A 20,740-nucleotide genomic window follows, 5' to 3' on the forward strand; every position below is an offset into this window, starting at 1 on the left:
GTGTTTCTAAAATATAATACTTGTACCTCAGAAGTTCATGGGAAACGGTCTATTTGCATAGCAAACAAGTAAGAATTGCGCATGCATTGCCTTATGTGATTAACTGCTTTGAAAGTCTAGTTTTTACAATGATTGCCTTTAAGGAAGTTATAGAACCTATCAACCATAACATCTGAATGGCCCAAGATTTCCAATCTTTGCCTTTAAGCTTATACTGATGTTAATGTTAAGTCTGTAGTCCTTACTTTTAGAGATTTGGGTCTCTTGCGTGTTCCCTCCTTCACTTTCGATTGAGCTTCTGAAGCTCATCTACCTGATCCATTAATCACGTTGCTTCCTCAAATCAGCTTCCAGTTAGTTTTCCTTTGAATGTTTCTGTATATTATGTTACTACTGCATTTGAGAGCTAAAATGGTAGGTTTTCTCCAAATAATTTGATTTCAAAGTGAGAAGGTTGTCTTAAATTTGCTGAGAATACAGTAGTGGAAGCAGAGAGGTATATTTTCCCCTATCTTGTCTTATTTTTATAGGTGGTGTCTTCCAAAGTTCAGGATCTTCTTGCTGTACTTTTGCCAAGATAGAACAGTAAAGAGGATTCTGCAGCTTCAAGAGAACTTTCCATTCTGAGATAGAGCACACAGGTTGAAATTTAGAGCAGCACTGTCTTTGGGAAGACCCAAAAGCAAGTAGCTGATAATATGAGATCAGTCCGTGGCAGAAGAAAAGCACATTACTGCTCAAGAAGTATCAATGAAAGTCTATGCCCATGTTCTATTTGATCTCCCTTTTATGAAAACCATTATTGATTCTGCCTCTTTCTTGAGGACTGATCAGATAGCCTCTTCTCTCTTGTGGATTGTGTAGATGTTCTTCCACCTGCTGCACTCTTGTGTCTGCTTCCATTAGCTAATTGTGTGTGTGTGTGTGTGTGTGTATCCATTACTTATTCATGATCTGCTGGTGCATTTGATGAAACTTGATTCAAGCCTTATCTAGAGGTTATGGCCTCTCTCCCCCTCCCCCTCCCATGTTGAAGCCAGGAATGTAAGCTACCTAACTTACTACAAGGTTTGTAATGCAGCCAAGGCAAAATCTTGATTCTTGACCATTTGCAGGCACATAATACAAGACAGAGAGAAAGATACAAGGAGGGGGAGGAGAAAAAGTTTCCTCATGAAATACATATGGTAATTTATGGTATCTAAAGCAGCAGTGCTAAGACTGGTCAAAATAGGAAGCCAAGTTCTTCTTCAAATAATCTATGGCTGTTAATGATATATTTTCACTGTAGAAAGACTAGCTCAAAGAGGGCATGCTCTGGAAGGTCCTAGATTTTATCATTCACTGGGGAAAATCCTAATATTCACTTCCCTTTTATCTAGTGATTTTTTTAGTTTTCCATGTACACTGAGGACCCAGAGAGGCCAGGGATAAGCAATAACAAACAAAAGATACATTTAGCTTTGAGTCAGGATTCTGTGATATTCCAGCATTTTGCAGGACCATGAGATGATTTCATAAGAATTGCCTTTTTGCATCTTGTCAGCAGCTCCTCTGTGACAAGGATCAATCACTGTGGAGAGGCATAAAGCAGGCAGGGGTCATGGCAGTGATTGCTTAGCACGCAAAGTGGTGTCCTGGCTCTCAACCAGCCCCTCTTCTAGGTTGCCCTTCCGCGGCAGCTTTTGCTTTCAATCCTTTCTCTATAGACTTCCCATGAAATGGAAAAAATCCTATCAAAATCTCTTTTCGCAATGATGCGGAGCCAGCCATTAACACTGATATTTATCACAGAGGGCATTAAATCTCCTTCCTCAAACCTCCATTTTAAAAAATTCTGCAAAAATGCCCTACATAGATCAGGCTTTTCTGATAACAAAAGCTTGGTCATTTTGAGCAAAGGAGTGGGTAGCTGTTCCCCAAATGCCACTTTCTCGGTTCCAGTTTTCCCCCAAGATGGGATTTCATCTTGTTATTACAAAACTGTTAAAACTACTAAGCATTCAACTGTCCCAATTCATTTTCTTAAAACTGGTTCGTGCTTAGCCCTTGGGAAAAATAAACCTTTACTGCTACTGTTGTTCTAGTTGTACCTCCTCCCCCAAGTATTGCTACACACACACACACACACACACGGTTGACTGAAAAGAAGATTTGTATTTCTTTTTCTCAGCAATAAGAAACAGATTCCAGAACGTGCTCGTTTTGTAGGAGGTCATGCAGCCCCTCATCTGCCTGTGTATTTCAGGCACTTTTTAGAAGTACTGTAGTTCCTCTCAGTTTCTTCCTATCAAGATGACAGAGACCTTCTCTCTCTGGTATCTGTAATATAAATTGGCTTGCCCTATCCTTTTCTCCTCCTCCAGCTGATCAGTTTGAACTTTTACCCTGGCCAAGTTGGACCCTTTGTTAGTGCGAGGAATTATTGTGAGCTGATGGTACCAAGCAGTAATCCAGCAGTAATTTCCATGGTTATCACAAAACGTTTTTCTAGTCCCTATGGCATTGCCAGTTTTTATGGTACATAATCTCCATGCAAAGGTATCTAAGAATAATCAGGATTGTATGTAAGAAGGTTAAAAAATTAATTGCATTTGTATCACACCTCCCTCTAAGGAGCTCAGAGCAATATTTCAGCTCCCTCTATGTTAGGTAGCTTAAAGTAGCATTTTTAGACTCGTAAGACTTGGTGAACTGAGTTAGAGGGAAACAGCAAAGAGTTTCAGAATTGAAGCTTTGAGCCTGGGAATCCCACATCTAGGTCTAACACTGGCCACAAGTGAGCAAGAACTAGGCAGAGTTAGATCTTGTGCTATTGGAAATGTGTGGAAACCATTGTATAAACCCAGCTCCATGCTACATATCACGGGGGCATGACTTTTAAGCAAAGACAGCTTTTGCCTGGTTTATTCAAAAAGCCAGGCGACAGGTTTTGGCACAATTCAGTAATGCCTTTGAATGTGGGGCAAGGCTGGGAGGTAAGTCCCATATTTGGCTGGTGGTGACGATGGGAAACAGTTAACTATTGAAATTGGAGGCTAAGAAAGCTTTGTGCCATCTACAATATTTATAATGTACCTACTTAAAAATAAATTTAAGAATGAAGGAAGTGGGGCCCTTTCCGTTTCTCCCAGTCTGAACTGCATCAGGCAGACTGAATAGTTTATGTGTCATTCTTCATGATAAGTTGGGGATCCAATAAATGCAGACTGTAGAAATTGGAGATACTGTTGTTTAGCTGTTAGATATGTGGTGGGAAGCCACAAGTTCTACTGGTTGCTGTAACAAAGTGTGCACATACCTATAATATGCTTATGCTGGCCTGTTTGTAGGCAGTTTGGGGACTTGGATGGGATAGAATGTTCTGCCATAATTCTAAACACTGAACTTATAAAGCCTTCTGAAAGGGACTATAATTAATGTCATCCTAAGTGCCAGTCCAGCCATCCTCCCTATGAAAGCTGCTTAAGTAAAAAAGGCAAAAGTGAAAGATTATCAATTCTCTGTAATTGACTATCTTGATCTTGATTCATACAGGCATAGAAACTACCTTATTTGCAAGGTGGTGGTAGACTGCCCCTTTGTGGTGGCCATCTACATGTTTAATTCATGCACTCCTGCTGTTGCAGCCATTTACTGCTGAATATGCACATTTAAAGTATTTCTGAAAATGACACACTTTTGCAGTTGACTGGCAAAGAAAGGAAACAGCAGCAGGAGTGATCACTGAATATGTACAAATGTAAACAAGTGGAGACAATATGGTTGAACTCTGCTGTGACTGGTTGCAGGGAACACGCGTGTGGCTTCAGGAACAGGACTATATGCGGCCCTGCACTCTTGGATCCTGTGCTAATGGCTCCATGCTCTTCACTTCAGACTATGGTGAGGTAAGTGAAATTGAAGACTTTAATGAACCACTGAAGAAAGTACTCCTGGATAATGCCCTTGCCCATTTGAGCTAAATTTAAAAAAAACATTGGGAGACTCAACTGATGCCTGCCTAACATGTAGTGTCTAAGATGGCCAAGGGTTGAGTGCTGGCAGCCTCATGTTGCCTGGACAGGTATATTTTTCTTAAGACTTGCTCTCCACTCTCACTTGCAAGTTGGTTTCCCTGAATTGTGTTTCCACGCTTTGACCCCGAAACAGAGCTGCAAAACACACAGGTTCTCAGGAAGACAGCAACACACCTAAGCAGACTGGGGCAGGCTCTTGAAGCTTCCAGGCAATTCACACTCCAGCAGTCTTGAAGCTGGCTAGGTTTGAAATTGGAGATAATCCCTGTAGTAATATTTTTAATCAGCCATCTTCCACTTTCTTTAGGCACATCCTCCTCCTTCCAAACCTCTCTGGTGTATTAGGGAGGGAGGCCTGCATCCTTCCCTGCATATATATAGACAAGATGACCTAATGCAGATCAGTTTTTTTTAATGTGATCTAGCTGCTGTTACAGCATCTCAATGAGGCTTGCTAAAAGAGCAGTAGAAAGGTGGACAGCCTTTCAGTGTGTGCTTTTCTATATTAGCAATTACTAGTACAGAATCAAAGATGGAGATGCGGGAGTTTGATATCATGAGTCTCCCTGTGGCTTCTGACAATCTGTTACAACGTTTACATGTTTGAGGCATGAACCTAAAGCAGAACAGTCTGCATTAATCCAGATGGTAAGACTTTTCTACACTGCTTGTCTCCTGTGTTAAACCAGCTGGAAAGGAAGCCAGTTTAAGAAATCCCTTTCCACATTTCAACCCTTTCCTCTGTTTCAACCATGCAGACAGCTTGGTGTTCTGTCTGAATTTACCACGACCCCTGCTTGGCGAAGTCCCCCACTTCTTTACCATTCCTGGAGTGGTAAAAAAAGGAAGAAACCCTGCAGTTTACCATTTTTCCTGACCCTTAGGCCTAGAAAATAAAAGTGGCAGAAACTTAATAATTTCACCTCGTTTTTTAAAAAAGCCCAGCTTTTCCTTGTTTCTCTGGTGAATTTATTTTTTAAAAAATGGTCACAGAGGACAGTGACTGGAAAAGAGAGGGTGATCCTGCCAAGGGCATAGTACACCTGCCAAGGGAGGTGTTTGCCTACAATAAAATGAGGCACAGTAGGTGAACAGTCCACTTGAATCAGCAGAAGTAAAAAAAAAATACTTTTGATGTGTAGCAGAAAATGATGGGCAGAGATTGCCTTTCCCAGTGGGCTAGGTGTGGGTAGCAGACAATATCATGTGTTGCTGCCCTCAAGAAATGGTTAGTGGCCTGTATTCACACTGGGTCAAGCTGGGCATGCAGATTAATTCTTGGTCACTATCAAATTAGATTATTGCAAAATGTTGTGTATGAGGCTACCCTAGAAAAACTGCTACTGGCACAAAATGGATTACCAGAATTCTTTTGTAGAATCTGCATTTGTGTTCATGGTCAAAGGCTCCACTTCATATTCCACCCCTTAAAAAAGGTTCAGTTGATAGGAATATGAGATGGGGTTTTAACTGTAGCAGTAGCATCTGGTTTATGGCGTTCCTTCCAAAGAAGTTTCACTTGCTCCATCCCTGATGGTTTTAGGTGGTTAGTAGTGTTTTTTGTCTTTAAATGGTAGTGTATATTAATGCACTAATGTCTGCATTCTTCATTCTCTCTGGCTTCTAAATCTGAACTTGATCCTTTTTTAATATTACTCTAGTGATTTTATTAATTTTGATTGTGTTATAAATCACCTTGAGAGTTATTTTTAGGGCTACCATATGAGCCTAAGAGGTTTGCTTAAAAGATGTGTGAATACAAGAAACTCATGTCTGCAAACATGTGTATGATTACTAGCTGGCTTATCCTGCTCTTGAAGTGCAAGTCTAACACAAGTCCTTTACTATTACATCTAGTTCGACAGATGATAGTCACACAGGACATACAGTCATTTTACAGTTTTGCATCTCTCTATGCAATCTTTCCCTTCCCACTAGGTGTTCTGCTATCCATGGGCCTCTCTGCCAAAAGAAAAAATTCTGCCAATGCATCAATCAAGTGTAGAAGGTGTGGAGGACATGTCCCTGCTGGGAGATCTGCATGAGGCTGCCATCTTGCTCAATCTGCACCAGCGGTACAAGCAGAACCACATCTATGTGAGTGAATAAATTAGACTGGTACTCTGCTAATCTCTCCAGCAAGGTGCTAAATCAGAAACATCCAAAACAAGACTTACCTGCACAACTGTATCCTCATCCTATGACAGGTAGACTTGACATCCAGTTGTGCAGGAGCCATGACTCTCTGAATTGATGATTCTAAGCTGCTTTGTACATGTTTGGACCATGAGCACAGAAGCTTGGGTTAGAAACCTCTGAGAATATTTGGATAGTTTCTCAATAAAACTAGGACCATGCCAGCCTATCAAATAGAATCAGTGGAATAGATTGAACATTTTTGAATGCTCACCCAAGTTTAAAAAGAGAAAGCAACCTGCATGTAAGTTGAAATGCAAACCTACATGTTCATATGCACACCAAATTTCAGCCTGCTTCCTGAGCTTTAGTTTTCTATCTGCAAAGAGAAAAAAAAAGTACTTTCACATAAGGGGGAGCTAACTAAGTGTACCCCTTTCCTGTATTCCAAAGGGGTAGGATCCAGGCTGCAACCCAAAGATTCTGCCATCTCATTCCTACTTCTGGCATTAACCATCCAATTTCTCCCTGCTTCTGTAAATGTAAATGGGAGATAAGGAGGAGCAGGCTCTTCTGTATCAGGCAAGGTGACTGTGAGTTTATCTGGGAGCGCAAGAAAGGAGATGAGGCATATTCCCTCATCTTCTTACCTATGCACAAGCGTTTTTAAATTCTGATATTGAAATGTGGATCTTAAGACTGTTGCATCGCAACGGTTACTAAGGCAACAAGGACTGAAGGCATTTTATATTCCAGTAAATGATCAATTAAATGACCTGTTTTCTGGGAAGCATCTTCTTCATTTTGAGCAAGCAAGGGACTTGCAAATAATGCATTATGCTGTCTAGGGGTAACATATTTGTTTTTTACCATCTGCACCCAGCTCACAATCTGTACTCCCAGCCCCTCACTCTTCTCAGCAAAGCATTCTTTACAATCCAGAGCTCATAACCCATCAGCCTCAGGAGCTTCATTTGTCCACTGCTCTTTTGCATCAGATTGTTTTTCCTTTCCTTTCCTTTTCTCAGAAAGAGAGTGAGGATAACAACATTTACACCGTGCTCTTTCCAGATCCAGAACTTTCACACACATTGTCTAAGGGCCAGATAGAATAACAGAGGTGGATCTGCTTCCACTTCTTGTGTCTTGCACTTTTGTATGTGTCTAATATCTGATGCCAGCTGCTCTACACATAATGAGGTGACATCACTGTACTGCTCATTTCCTTGGCCCTGCCAGGCAATACTATGAAGGGGGGCAGGAGTGGGGCACTGTGCAATTTATTGCTTGTGTTAGATGTCAGTAGGAAGAAAGACAGCAGCAGTTCTAGGTGTCTTAAAAAGTAACGTACAGGAACCCTGTAATACCTGGGCTCAGCCAGAGAGAATGTTTATGTTTTTTTTGGTGGGGAGGTGAAAGGCAAACCAAAATCTTTCCTCAGGGGAAAGAGATTCTAGAAAATTTAACATTTTTTAAAGAAATAGTTTTTATTTGCTATTAATCATTTCCTTGAAGGAAAAATTACAAGACATAAGGAAAAGCATGTAACTATATGTAACTTCTTGAATGTATTGTGCTCACATGTCCTAAGGTGGGACAGTTTATTATTTCAAAAAAACACTACTGTAGTGGAAAACCATTGGTGATCAGCCAGCCTTCCTTAAAGGGGAATTTCTTTCTAAACAATCCCAGACATTTAGTCATCTAGGGGACCAGAAGTGGCTAGAAGACTAAAGGATGACACTGGAAAGAACAGGCTTTCTGGGTGTTTGATAAGATCAGCAAACGTGATGAACATGGCAGCTCTGATTTAAAAAAAAAACGACCAAAGATCTTGAGGACTGAAATCTTCGCATGTTTATTGATAGCTCAGAAGTAGCCAATTTTTGTACACTGCTGAGCAAGTTTGGAATTAGGGGAGCCTATTGTGGGTACCTTCACAAAGTGATTGCAGTGGTGCTGTGTGTAATAGAAAGTCACCTAGCACTCTCTGCCATTCCCTCTATCTGTTCAGAAGGCTCTTTTGTTGGGGAAGGGAGGGTGTCTTGTGTGTGTGTGTGAAGTTGGGCACACTTCCAAACAAAGCAGAGGCATAGCTTCCATCATCGTCATACTGTACACAATGCTTTTGAGCCTTCCTAGACTCTATAAGCTTTGCTAAAAAATAAAAATATGGGTAGTTGCAGCCCACTGCTTTGTTTTCCTGACCATAAAAAAAATACAAGGATAATTCAGAAGAGAAGAGGGCATCTGGGGGCATTGGACTGAGTGACAGGGAGCAACTGTATCAGTTAGTCTTAAGGTACACTGGAGTTTAATCACTGCTCTTATTTGCCATAGCAGCTACTTTTTGAAGGCATCCTTAACATGTTCTCAACATTCCAGATAAAGCCACTGGGCTAGAAGAGTAGCCTATCCCTGAAATAACATAATATAGGGGAAGAAAATAAAGAAATGGGATATTAGAATTCACTGCCTGATTCTTAAATACTTACAGGCATGAGGCTTTCACTCCAAGTGATTATGGAGACACATACACACACTATTTTCCACTTAACTTTTTCTGTCTAATGCCCCATTTCCAGTTTCAGTAGTTTCTGCTTCTGAGGAAATAGGATGAGGTCCTAAAAATAGAAGATGTGGCCTGTTTCACTTTTCATGACTGAAACATTCAATAAAGAACATGCATTACAGCAGTAGTCCTTCAAAATATCTCTGTTTGAAAAGAAATTCAAATTCTTGGCTTTGAAAGGTTTATTGTGCAGATCTAATTTTATCTATTAAAGAAGATATTCTGATCTTCATCCTGAATTTGGTTAATGAGGAGTTTATATTATATTCTGGTCTTCTTGATACTTTAGATTTATCTGTCGCTTCAGACCATACAGACTCTAATAGCTTCCTCCAGCAGTGTATTTTTAGAAACCTGTCATGTACCCTCTTATATTCCTTTTTTTTTATTAAGCTGACAAGGCTTGGTCCTTTAACATTTTACTCAATATATTGCCTCCACTTATACCCATTGATTTTCCTCCTGTCAATGATGGAACCTCCGTTCTGAGATAATAGCTTTTGATGTATTTAAAAACATAACTGCCCAAACTACCTCCTGGTCAAAAGCTCATCACTGAATCCATGCTGGTTCTACAGCTCATGCTACAGATTATGCAGGAGATAGCCACTTTGCTCAGAACCTCAATGTATTTGCCCACTATGGGGCGAAGATGAACAGGAGTGGTAATTTCCATCTTAAAAACTGCCTGGGAGAAATAATTAAACATGCCCATTATCATGACCCCCCACAGTTCCATTACAAGAAGATAAAGGCCAGGGGCGTATCGCAAATTTGTCATAGTAGTTCTGGATCTTTGTGGAGAGCTTAATCTAGGATTTTGACCTGATTCAAAACACTGTTTGCTTGCCCCTGCAAAACAACTGAGAAGGGTATTTGTAGCACTGGTGGTGCTCTGCTGCAGTTTTTAAGCACAAGCAGGCTAATTGAGTAAAAGAGAATGTTATTATCTATCTATCTATCTATCTATCTATCTATCTATCTATCTATCTATCTATCTATCTATCTATCTATCTGATTTATCCCCACCCATCTCCTCCTGTCAGAGGACTCTGGGCTGTTTACAACAATCGATTAAAACCATCACAATAATACAAAAAGTAAAATACAGTAAAAATAATATAAATATAAATAAAAAATAAAATAAATATTACCTGATTTGTTGTGCGTATCATGTTCTCCATTCAGGAATCCCAGAGCACTTTAGAAGAACACTTTTAGCTGCTTCAGACTTAGTAAAGTTTGAGTAATTTAAAGAAAAACATCATGGATCTCAACTACTTTGGCCACAGTTATGACAATCATCATGGAGTCTGAAGATAGTTTTAGTTTAAAAGGGGAGGTTGCCACCCATGACTTGGCTGTAAGATGAGTGAATGAGGCTAATTATGCACTGTGCTACTTTCATGTCCAGCTAAGTCTGCCCTGTTCTGCTCCCTGCTGAGATCTTTAATTTAAAATTACATTTCAATGGAAAAGAATTAAATTTCATTTTAATATACATTTTAAAATACATTTTGTTCTTATTTTTTCTTTAAGGTGCATATTGTTTAGATTTCATTTTGAGCTAAGAACTGTTCATATTGACTCAAAATGTAAAGAGTTGCAATCGCAAAGTGTCTGTAGATAGCCAGATTAGGACACCAAGACAAGACTTTGCAGATTGAGTTCCTCCAGCTTCCTTGTAGCCAGCATAGCCTGGCTTTCATTTGGCTTCACAATTGGAATGACAGATAAAGGTACCCATAGATTTCATGCAGTCTCTGGCTCAGCTACTAGTTTTATTCCTCACTTGGCCCATGCTGCTTGCTTATTGAAATCACTTTATTTAACTGCACTCCATCACTTGATCTCTTTTATTAATACAAAAGAACTCTTAAAGGCAGTACTATTCTAGCTGTGGAGGAAAACTTTGGTGATATCATAGGCATAAGTCAGTCAGACTCATGTGGAACTGTTCATTTTCAAGAGCTGCATTGAATCTAGTGAGCACCCTTTCAGATTGGTCCCATTACCTTGCCAATTTGGAATGAATCGTTATCCTGTTAGTGTGCTGAATAACATGAGAATGTCTCTTCAAGGGTGGGATCTTATCATATAGAGTAGTGCCATGCTAGTTGGGGAATGATGAAAGTTGTAGTCACATGTATATTAAGGAAGGCTGTATGGAAAAACATTAAATTTACCCAATCACAATAAGGTTGTAATAACTTCCAGCAGATACTTTTCCTTCTGCTTAGTTTTAGTTACGTTGCTGATACAATAAAGAAACAACAGACAACATTGTTCTTTTGATTACTTGGTACTCTGTAGGCTTGGAGAAGCCATCCTATTTATTCTTTAATGGCTTCTCTTTTTTTTATTAATAGTCCAAATCTTTATTTGCTCTTCTTGATTGGGGTGCCTGGCTTCTGGATACTCCATGATTCTTTATATAACATGAAAGAGGCAACTAGGTCTTAATTTTATGTTGCATAATTTACCCATTGTTCTGTCAACTATATTAGGAAAGGTGGTAACAGAACATGGGGAATTGTATATCCTAAACTGGGCTGACAGGACCTTTAGTTCTACAGATTAGAAAAGCATAAAATTGTGGAAAGCTGATATAGTAGCGTGGGTGCAAATCTATATTGGTTCCTAAAGAATTACTTGGAGATCACATAATATATCAGGCTTTGGATGAGTTGGGTGCTGGGTGGCAAGGCCTGTTCACACATGTACATGTATTTGTACACACAAACACACAATTTGCCCAAATTGTTCTTTTCTGTATTAGAATTGCTAAGTGTTCAGGTAAGGTTTCTTTAACCTCAACTCATCCCTCTCTCCCCCTACAGCAATTCTGAAGAAGGTTGCTGGTTCCTACCATACAATAGCAATGGAGAATGCAGATCTTCCATTCAGGGTTTATTTGCCGTAGACCGATCTAAAATCTCTTTTCTCAGAGCAAACAAAAGCAGAAGCTTTAATGTCTTCCCTCCCTTGCAATGCTTCTATTTTCCTTTGAACTAGCATTCAGCTTCCCTGTTAATTTCACTTACTACACTTCCTCCTGGATTATCAATTCTTTTTTTTTTAATCCATTCGATTGTGTCCAATTCTTGGAAACTGCCTGGACAAGTCCCTGCAACATTCTTGGCAACGTTTTTCAGAAGTGGTTTGCCATTGCCTCTTTCCTAGAGCTGAGAGAAAGTGACTGGCCCAAGGTCACCCAGCTGGCTTTGGGCCTAAGGCGGGACTAGAACTCACGGTCTCCCGGTTTCTAGCCTGATGCCTTAAGGACTGCACCAAATGGGCTCTATTAGTTCGTAAGGAAACATAAAAACACTTAATTGCTTTGCCTTCCTTCCTCTTTCTTGCAGACAAGCATTGGTTCTATCTTGGTTTCTGTGAATCCCTACAAACCCATTGCTGGGCTGTACGATGCATCTGCCATTGACTTGTACCGACAGCACTGCCTGGGGGAGCTGCCCCCCCACATTTTTGCCACAGCCAGTGAGTGCTACAGCTGCCTCTGGAGACGGCATGACAGCCAGTGCATTCTGATCAGGTGAGGAGGAATGAGGCCGCAAGCTGGTCCTTCCCCGTTTGTCCCACTTCTGGCACTGAAAGACATGCGAAAACATCAGAGTCATTCATGCCATTATTAATTCTGCTGGCTGGTCCTGACCTGAATTGTCTGTTTTGGGCTTTCCATTAACAGTGGAGAAAGTGGAGCGGGAAAGACAGAGAGTACCAAGTTGCTGCTAAAGTTTCTGTCTGCCATGAGCCAGTCCTCATTGGGTAGCCCTGCTTTGGAGAAGAGCACCCATGTGGAGGAAGCTATCCTGGAGAGCAGGTAAAGATCCCAACAGTCCTAAGAGGTTCTGGTGAGTGGGCAGGCAATGGGGAGATGTTGTGTCTCAGGAGCCACGTCATAAGCAGGTGACTGGAATGACATTTGACATCCCCAGTGTCAAGGGCTTACGGTCCCAGGTTGCAGCTGTTATTCCTCCCTTTTGAGTGCTGTCTTGCACAGGAACTCCAAGGAAAGGCAGGTTTCCCTTCCTTAGGATAGTGCTGCACTCAGCATGGAGAATCATTTGGGAGAGCTGCGCCAACCTCATTGAATTCTCCCAGGGACTTGAAACAGCAAACCAGCTGTTACCCTAAAACTAGAACTTTTCTACACTAAGAAAGGATGTACAATGTGTAAAATTTATGCAGATTAAGAATATCTGCATATTCTTTCTGCTTCTGTTAGTTACAGAACCAGTAAGGATCATGGCACACAAATGCTTTATGAGATTTTATCATGCATTTTTGAGGTTATCATTACAGTTTTCAAGGCTACAAACTTTCTTTTAACAGAAGCTTTGTCAAGAACGAAATGGTCTTTATAATACACAGCCAGGCTTGCATTCTGTTGTAAAATATTTTCTGTGTAAACTTATCTAATGTTCCTGCCAAACAAATCTATCCATCTATTTTCCTTTTTTTCTCAACAGCCCGGTCCTGGAAGCTTTTGGAAATGCCAAGACAGTCTATAACAACAATTCTAGCCGCTTTGGCAAATTCATCCAGCTACACTTTTCCCAGCATGGGCATATCCAAGGAGGGAGGGTCACAGACTGTATCCTTTACTTGAAATGCAGCTCTTCAGACATTGCTCACCTCTAGATTAAGAAAGAATGGAGCCAGTAAACCATCTGTACAGTTAATTTAAAGGTCCATAATGAAGGGTATTTGCAGACTTAGGAAGATGGCAATGATGAATCAGCTTACTGAAAATTCCATGAGTGAGATGAAGAGATTATACCATAAATGCCTTTTTGTGAAATCCTCCCTGCTCTCCATCAATTGTTTTATTCTCTTTCAAGGGTTCTGCAATAAATTGTAGTCCTTTAACTCATTAGATTTCTGGAAACAAAACAGCTCCTATAATTTAGGTACAATAACACTTGAATTCATTTCCAAGATGATTTGCCAGCTATCAGGGAGTATATTTATAAGACAGTCTTAATGCCATTTGTTTCTTAACTTGTTCCTCAGATTTATTGGAAAAGGTGAGTGAAGTTTGTTCTGCTCTTGTTTGTTTTTTTGTTTTCCCAACACTCCTCTTGATATGGATGATGTAAAAGTAGCCATGGAATGATGCTGAAAACAGCACCATTGAGTATTCTCAGCCAAAACTAGGCCATGTCCCTAGCAATTGGCAAATGTTTCCTTATTTAGTTTCATTTAAGATTAGTTCTTTATCATCTGAGGAACTACTATAACAAGCTGCCAGAGCATGCTTCTCTTTTCTAGGATACAGGTAGTCTTTGACTTATGACCATTCGCTTAGCGACCAAAGTTATGATGGCACTGGAAAAAGTGACTTCCAACTGGTCCTCACACTTATAACAGTCACAGCGTCCCTGCAGTCACATGATCAAAATTCAGGCACTTTTGATGGTTTCAGCGTTCCGGGCTCATGTGATCGCCATTTGCAACCTTCCCAGCTGGCTTCTGACAAGCAAAGTCAGTGGGGGAAGCCAGATTCGCTTATTGACCGTGGTGATTCACTCATCGACTGCAGTGATTCACTTCGGCAAAAAAGGTCATAAAATTGGGTGTGACTTACTTAACAACCGCCTCACTTAGCAACAGAAGTTCCGGTCCCAATTGTGAACATAAGTTGAGGACTACCTGTAGTATATTTAACTTCTCTGTTTTATTAATGCTGCTCAGTATGAACAGCTGCACCCCTGCATTGATTCAGACATTCATCAGTTCCAGTACATTTTATATTAGGACTGAAAAAGGCAGGGGAAATATTTCTGGAAACAAGAATCTGGGAGTCTGAAATACTTCTCCTTCTGCTAGCAGGCAGGCAGGCAGGCAGAGACTAATGTCTGGATCAGTGTTTCTCAACCTCAGCAACTATAAGATGTGTGGACTTCAACTCCCAGAATTCCCCAGCCAGCAGTTGTGGAATCCAGTTCAGGATTCTTGTATGTTGGTGATAGAATGAAAAGGTTGCAAAGCCAAGGTGCTTTACTTCCCTCAGAGCGCCTAACTTGGGTGCATATAAATATTGGGAATCTTGCTCATGTGCATTGATTTTTTGTTACCAGCTTTCCATTTTTCTTTTTCAGAACAGAGTTGTTCACCAAAACCCAGGAGAACGTAATTATCATATCTTCTATGCATTATTAGCTGGTGTCAGCGGGGAACAAAGAGGTAATGGTATTTCCTAAAGGTGCTCGTTGTTATGCAGTGGAAATCAACCTCTTTTATAACAAGAGTGCCCCACAAAAATCTCCCCCCCGCCCCCCAGTTCAGGGAGAAAAAGGTTAGAACCTGACAGACAACGATCTAGACAATCTCTGGTAGCTGTAATTGTAGTTTGACAATGGCATTGCTCCTAGGGCTTTATGCAGAAATATTGGGGATATAACCATTTTCATAAAATATAATTGTGTGTTGTATTTTCTGCTTGCTTATTTATTTATTTTTTACATTTCTGGACTCCTGCGATCCTGGTGGCCTCTCAGTAGCAGTTTACAAGATAAAATACATAATAAACAATACATAATCATTCAATTATTGCTTTGATTGGTAATGCATAATCGCTTCAATTGGTAATACATAATCAAAATACATAAATAGAGGGTCTATGAACCAATTAAAACCCTGGAATAAAATTAAATAAAAAAGCCAAATGATAACCCAGTGATGATGGAATAATGGCCCCAAAGCCCTCAAAAAAAGCTCAGTTTTGAAATGTTTCCAGAAGGCAATCAGGGTGGGAGCCAACCAGGTACCTACTGGGAAGCTGTTCCAAAGGACTAGCACTGTCACTGAAAAGCAGCATCATTGACTCTTGCTACCCCACTGCCACCAGTAGTTTCTCCCAGGTAGGTAGAATTGTCTGGGCTAATTCCAATGGGAGAATACGGCCCTGCAGATCACTTCACACCAAGCTATGTAGGGCTTTATACAGTAGGTTAGTGTCATGAGTAAGGATGGCGAGCAGGGGGCTCCTTTCCAGACTGTTAAGCGCATGCATAGCACTGAGGAATTGGTGAGCCATTCCAAGAGGCACAGATTGGGACCGCCTTAACCTGCGGGGTTTATATGGCTGGGTTTTTCCCACGCTTGTTCAGTTTGTTAGGATTACTGTTATGTATTAGCAATAAAACATTAGAGAACAGTTCCCTGTCTCAGAGTGTTTCCTAGGAGTCAGGACAGTTAGCACCAGCACTTTAAATTGCATCCGGAAGCCTACTGGTAACCAGTGTAGGGCTTACAGCAGTGGTGGTGTAATGTGTTCCTATTGGCAAATGCCAGTTACCGTATGGGCCACTGTACTCTGAACCAACTGCAGCTTCCAAGTGGTCTTCAAAGATAGCCCCATGTACGGCATGTTGCAGCAGTCTAATTGGTGCTGACAAGGGTGTGAGTCACTGTAATGAGATCCTCCTGTCCCAAGTGGAGACACAACAGTTGCACCATGGCCTACACCTGCTGTTCTAGTAGGAGCTGCGAGTCCAGAAGAACCCCTCGAATTGTAGACTTGCCTAACAAGAGACGCCTCTGGAGCAGACAGAGAATCTTGACAGACAAACAGTAACTCCATCTTGCTAGAGTTCAATTTCAGACTATTCTCTTCCATCCAGACCTTCATAACTTCTTAGACACTGGAACAGAACTTCAGCAGCATCACCAGTCTGGCCTGGGCTAGTGATATAAAACTGTGTATTTTCAGCATATGGGTGATACTGAACCCCAGACTGTTAGATGACTTCTCCCAGTGGCCTTATGTAAATGTTACATAGGAGAGGAGAGAAGACCAACCTGTGTGGCACCCTACAAGGGAGAATCCAACAGGCCAATCTCTCCTTCTCTACTGCTACTGACTGAAATCAGCCACTGAGGAAAAAGCAGAACCAGTCCAATCCTCAACCCCCACAGGTGGTCCAGAAGAAAACTGTGGTCAGTGGTATCAAAGGTCACCAAGAGGTTTAAAAGAACTAGGATTGGGTGCAGTACCCTCATCCAGGTCCTGACAAAATAATCCACTAGCACAACCAATACTGTCTCCATTCCATGTCCAAGCCTGAAGCCTGACTCAAAAGCATCCACATAATCCATTTCCTCTGGAGTGCTCCACAGTTGATCCCCCACCACCATTTCACCAACCTTTTGTTGGCTTCCCAGGGTAAACCAGATAGGAATCACAACCAGATAAGCTAATTGTACTTTATTGTAAAGGTACACTGACAGAATCTTGCAAGTCTGAAAGTACAATTCCCCCCCATCTCCTTTACAGCCCAAGAAACTAGGTAGGGTCCCTTCTGAGCCTCTTGCCCCACCCACTCTCCAGTTGTGGGCTATGCCTTCTCTTATCTGACTGTTCCCGAGATAGCATCTCTTTGCCCTGTCTCCCAAGGTCTTTCCCACATACCATTGCAGCTTCCCTGCATTGCTCTCTCTTCATAAGTATGTTCAGTTAAATGTACCTGAAAGCCTGTTTTCCACCTTATATGCCACATTAACCACAGTTGTAAATTCACAGGAAAAACAACAGTGTTGCTTTGGAAACAGGAAAACTTTACTAGATTTATTTGTGGACATACATTAAAATTCATGTCATGGATGAGCATTGCTTCTTTAGGTTGATGGCTCTCAAAAGTTCATGACCAAGGATCATGCCCCAGAAATATTTGTGGGTATGCCTCAAGGCACACGTCAGATGAAGGACACTGTGGAAATCAGACTGAAATTAGTATTATGACAAGTATTGATTGGAAAAAAAAAACATTGGAAACACATCTGATTCTTTCTCAGGTCAGCCTCTGATTGAGGTGCTATTGACAGAACAATCAGGAAGGTATCTGCGTTGCAGATACGCAACTGTGTTTTCCAGCATGCCAGTAAGTAGGTTTAGAGGTGTTTTCCACTTACGTGCCTGGAGAATGTTGCAGCATAAGTGTTAGAAGTCTAGGCAGTGTTCTCACCTTGAAGGCAAACCAGTCATTTTAAAATGAAAGCAGCTTCAACAAGTAGCATTTTGAGCTGAGGAACCATAGCAAGAGCAGATGCTTAAATCCTTTATCTACTACAAAGATTTTTCACTCAAAATTTATCCCCTTTCCAGCTGATTTTACCAGCCCAGGAACATGTACTTCCAAACTGAAGATGGTGTCCTGCCAAGGCTGCTTTTCATTTAAAATGAAACCAAAGAAAACTATTTGTCTCTGTTTCGTGCATTTATATGTAACAATGCTTTTCCCATAAACAGAATCCCATCAACTTTTTCATTCGCTCAGAGGAATACCTTGACTGATGGATTGATTATATGCCATCAAATTGGTGTTGGTTTTTAGCAACCACATAAGTGGATTTTCTCCAGGAGTGGAACACCTGAGCATCTCCTCTTCTTCAGTTTTATTTCCTTGCAGGCAATACATTTACTTCGGCAGTGCTGGCTGTGCAGGACTACCACTCTACATTGTCTGTTTTGCATGTCTTGTTTTGTCCTGTGGTGTTTAACTGTGGGTGATATCTATGCCACTGGGGATGAGAACGTGAAAAAAAACGCTGTTTACTGAGTGCCTTTGGCTCATGTCTGTTGGTCTCCTTTCTCTGTGCTCATTGCCTCTGCTTCTCTTCTCTGTCTGGTCCTTCACTGATCCATTTCTCCTTCTGGGAGCTGCTTCTCTGCAGAAGGTCTCCACTTGTTGGAACCCAAGAGCTATCGTTACCTAAACCAGTCTGGCTGTATAATCATTGAGGACCTGGATGACCGAGAGATGTTCAGCAAGGTTATGGTGAGTCTCTTCCTTGACTCCAGGCAAAACTTGATGGATGGATTCCCCTGCCCCCCCCCCCACGTTTTTTTAAAGAAAAATGTGCCCGTTGCTTCTCTGCATGAAGACACAATTGTTTTGGGGGAGCAAAATGCCCACAGGCCAAGAGGGTTTTGCGTTCTTGAATGTGGTGTCTGATAATGATGTGCTTTGTTTAATGACAATTAGAGTCTATTTAGACTGAAGTAATGTAATTTGAAGACAAATCTCATCTTCCTGCCAGCATTTGTCTTTTTTTCCTTGAATGCCTGCTTTATCGTGCTTATTCCTTTCAGTTGGGGGGCGGATCTGAGGGAATAATTTAGTCTGCAAAAATCTGGATACTGCTTTTCAAGGTGGGGAAAGTGAGAGATATAGCAATCAAACATTTATTATTTATAGAGTGCTTTAAAAACAAAGTGCTGCTTAGAAACTAAAAATCAAAAGCAGGCAATGGAATAGACAAGAAAAGGGCATACAAAGGAGAACACGGAGGGGTTACCCTAAGCAAAAGACTTTTTTTAAAAGTGGATCTTATTGCAACTCCTTTGCAGATCTAAAAATCATTTGGTCTGAATGCCTCCACTTAATAAGATGCAGTTTTGATCAGTTTTCATTGTAATTATTATCCTCTTATGTGATTCAGTAAACCTGTAGCAGCATAAGTATTCATTATCTCCAGAAAAAAAAAATCAGGAACACAGGAATCACAAAATGTGCAGGCATACCATTGCTGGCCTTGTGATTTTTTAAAAATATTAACTGAATAAGTTGAGGTCAGATTGTAATATTTATGTAGCAGCATGACAAATATTCATTGATTATTTACTACCTGTGTTACTCGAAAGTGCTGAGAATAAGTTTCAGTTTAACAAAAAAAGGGGGGTGAGGGCTTTGACAGGGACTTTTTTCCTCCTTTTTTCCCTTTTTTTTTAAATGATACTTTCCTAGAATGCATTCTGGGAGTTTGTTGGTGAGGATTAATGAATGATTCAAGGAAGCAAGCTGTATTTATTTATTTTATTTTTATATATTTCTCACATTTCTGTACTGCCCATCTTGCAAGCGACTCTGGGCGGTTTACAATTCAATTAAAATAACAGGAGATTAAAATCATAAAAACAAATACATATTAAAAATGTGAATATAAAATATAGAAAATATTTAAAATTTATATAAAATATAAATTCCTCAAGGCCACATCATGGCGTCAGCCACCCCCATGATTGACTATCCCCCCTCCCACCCCAAGCAAGGTGGCAAAGCCAGGTTTTCATTCCCTTTCAGAAGGCTGGGAGAGTGGGGGCCTGCCTCACTTCTGGAGGTAACGTGTTCCCCAAGGTGGGGGCCACGGCAGAGAAGGCCCTCTTCCTGAATCCTGCCAATCTCTCATGGACAGTGTCCATAACATGCCCTCTCTGCCTGACCAGGTGGGACGGGTCAATGTAACGGGGGTGAGGCGGTTCCTCAGGTAACCTGGCCCCATGCCATGTAGGGCTTTAAAGGTGATAACCAACACCTTGAATTGGACCCCGAAGCAAACTGGCACCCAATGCAGCTTGCACAACAAAGGTGTTATATGCGCCATCTTTAGAGCTTGCGTGGCTGCATTCTCAACCAGCTGTAGCTTCCGGATGCTCTTCGAGGGTAGCCCCCTGTGGAGCACATTGCAGTAGTCTATACGGGATATGACTAAGGCATGAGTGACTGACCGGAGGGCCTTCGGATCTAGGAAGGAGTGTAACTGGCACACAACACGAAGTTGGGCAAAGTCTCCCTGGCCACGGCTGCCGCCTGCTCTTCAAGCAGGAGTCATGAGTCCAGGAGAACTCCCAGGTTCTGCACTGGATCTGTCTGGGGCAGTGCAACCCCATCTAGAACCAAAGATGATAAGTTCCTGAATGCTGAGAAGCCCCCAACCCACAGCCGCTCCGTCTTACCAGGGTTCAGCTGAAGCCTGTTGTTCCCCATCCAGACCCCCACAGCCTCCAGGCACTGAGAAAGGGTGGTCGCAGCATCACTTAAGTCACCCGGGATGGAGATGTATAATTGGGTATCATCAGCATATTGATGATACCTCATCCCGTGACGATGGATGATCTCACCCAGCAGTTTCATGTAGATGTTAAAAAGAATCGGAGAGAGTACCGAACCCTGCGGCACAGTGCAAAGGAGGGCCATGGGCCAGATCTCTC

General features: G+C 41.3%; 1 protein-coding gene across 2 annotated transcripts in view; it reads left to right on the top strand.

The window, feature by feature from the left end:
* Positions 1-20,740, top strand: part of LOC134487271 (unconventional myosin-X-like) — a 112,243-nt gene that overhangs the window by 26,507 nt on the left and 64,996 nt on the right. Inside the window, exons 2-9 of one of the 2 annotated variants that reach the window (XM_063288969.1) lie at positions 3,792-3,890; positions 5,958-6,116; positions 12,093-12,280; positions 12,434-12,568; positions 13,218-13,342; positions 13,762-13,775; positions 14,850-14,934; positions 18,424-18,527. In XM_063288969.1, the coding sequence (XP_063145039.1) occupies positions 3,792-3,890; positions 5,958-6,116; positions 12,093-12,280; positions 12,434-12,568; positions 13,218-13,342; positions 13,762-13,775; positions 14,850-14,934; positions 18,424-18,527 (909 nt within the window). Of the gene's footprint in view, positions 1-3,791; positions 3,891-5,957; positions 6,117-12,092; positions 12,281-12,433; positions 12,569-13,217; positions 13,343-13,761; positions 13,776-14,849; positions 14,935-18,423; positions 18,528-20,740 lie in introns of those variants that run through there. The other variant, XM_063288968.1, reaches the window with a different exon arrangement.

The sequence above is a fragment of the Candoia aspera genome, chromosome 1, assembly GCF_035149785.1.
Source record: "Candoia aspera isolate rCanAsp1 chromosome 1, rCanAsp1.hap2, whole genome shotgun sequence".
In the NCBI taxonomy this organism is placed as follows: Eukaryota; Metazoa; Chordata; class Lepidosauria; order Squamata; family Boidae; genus Candoia; species Candoia aspera.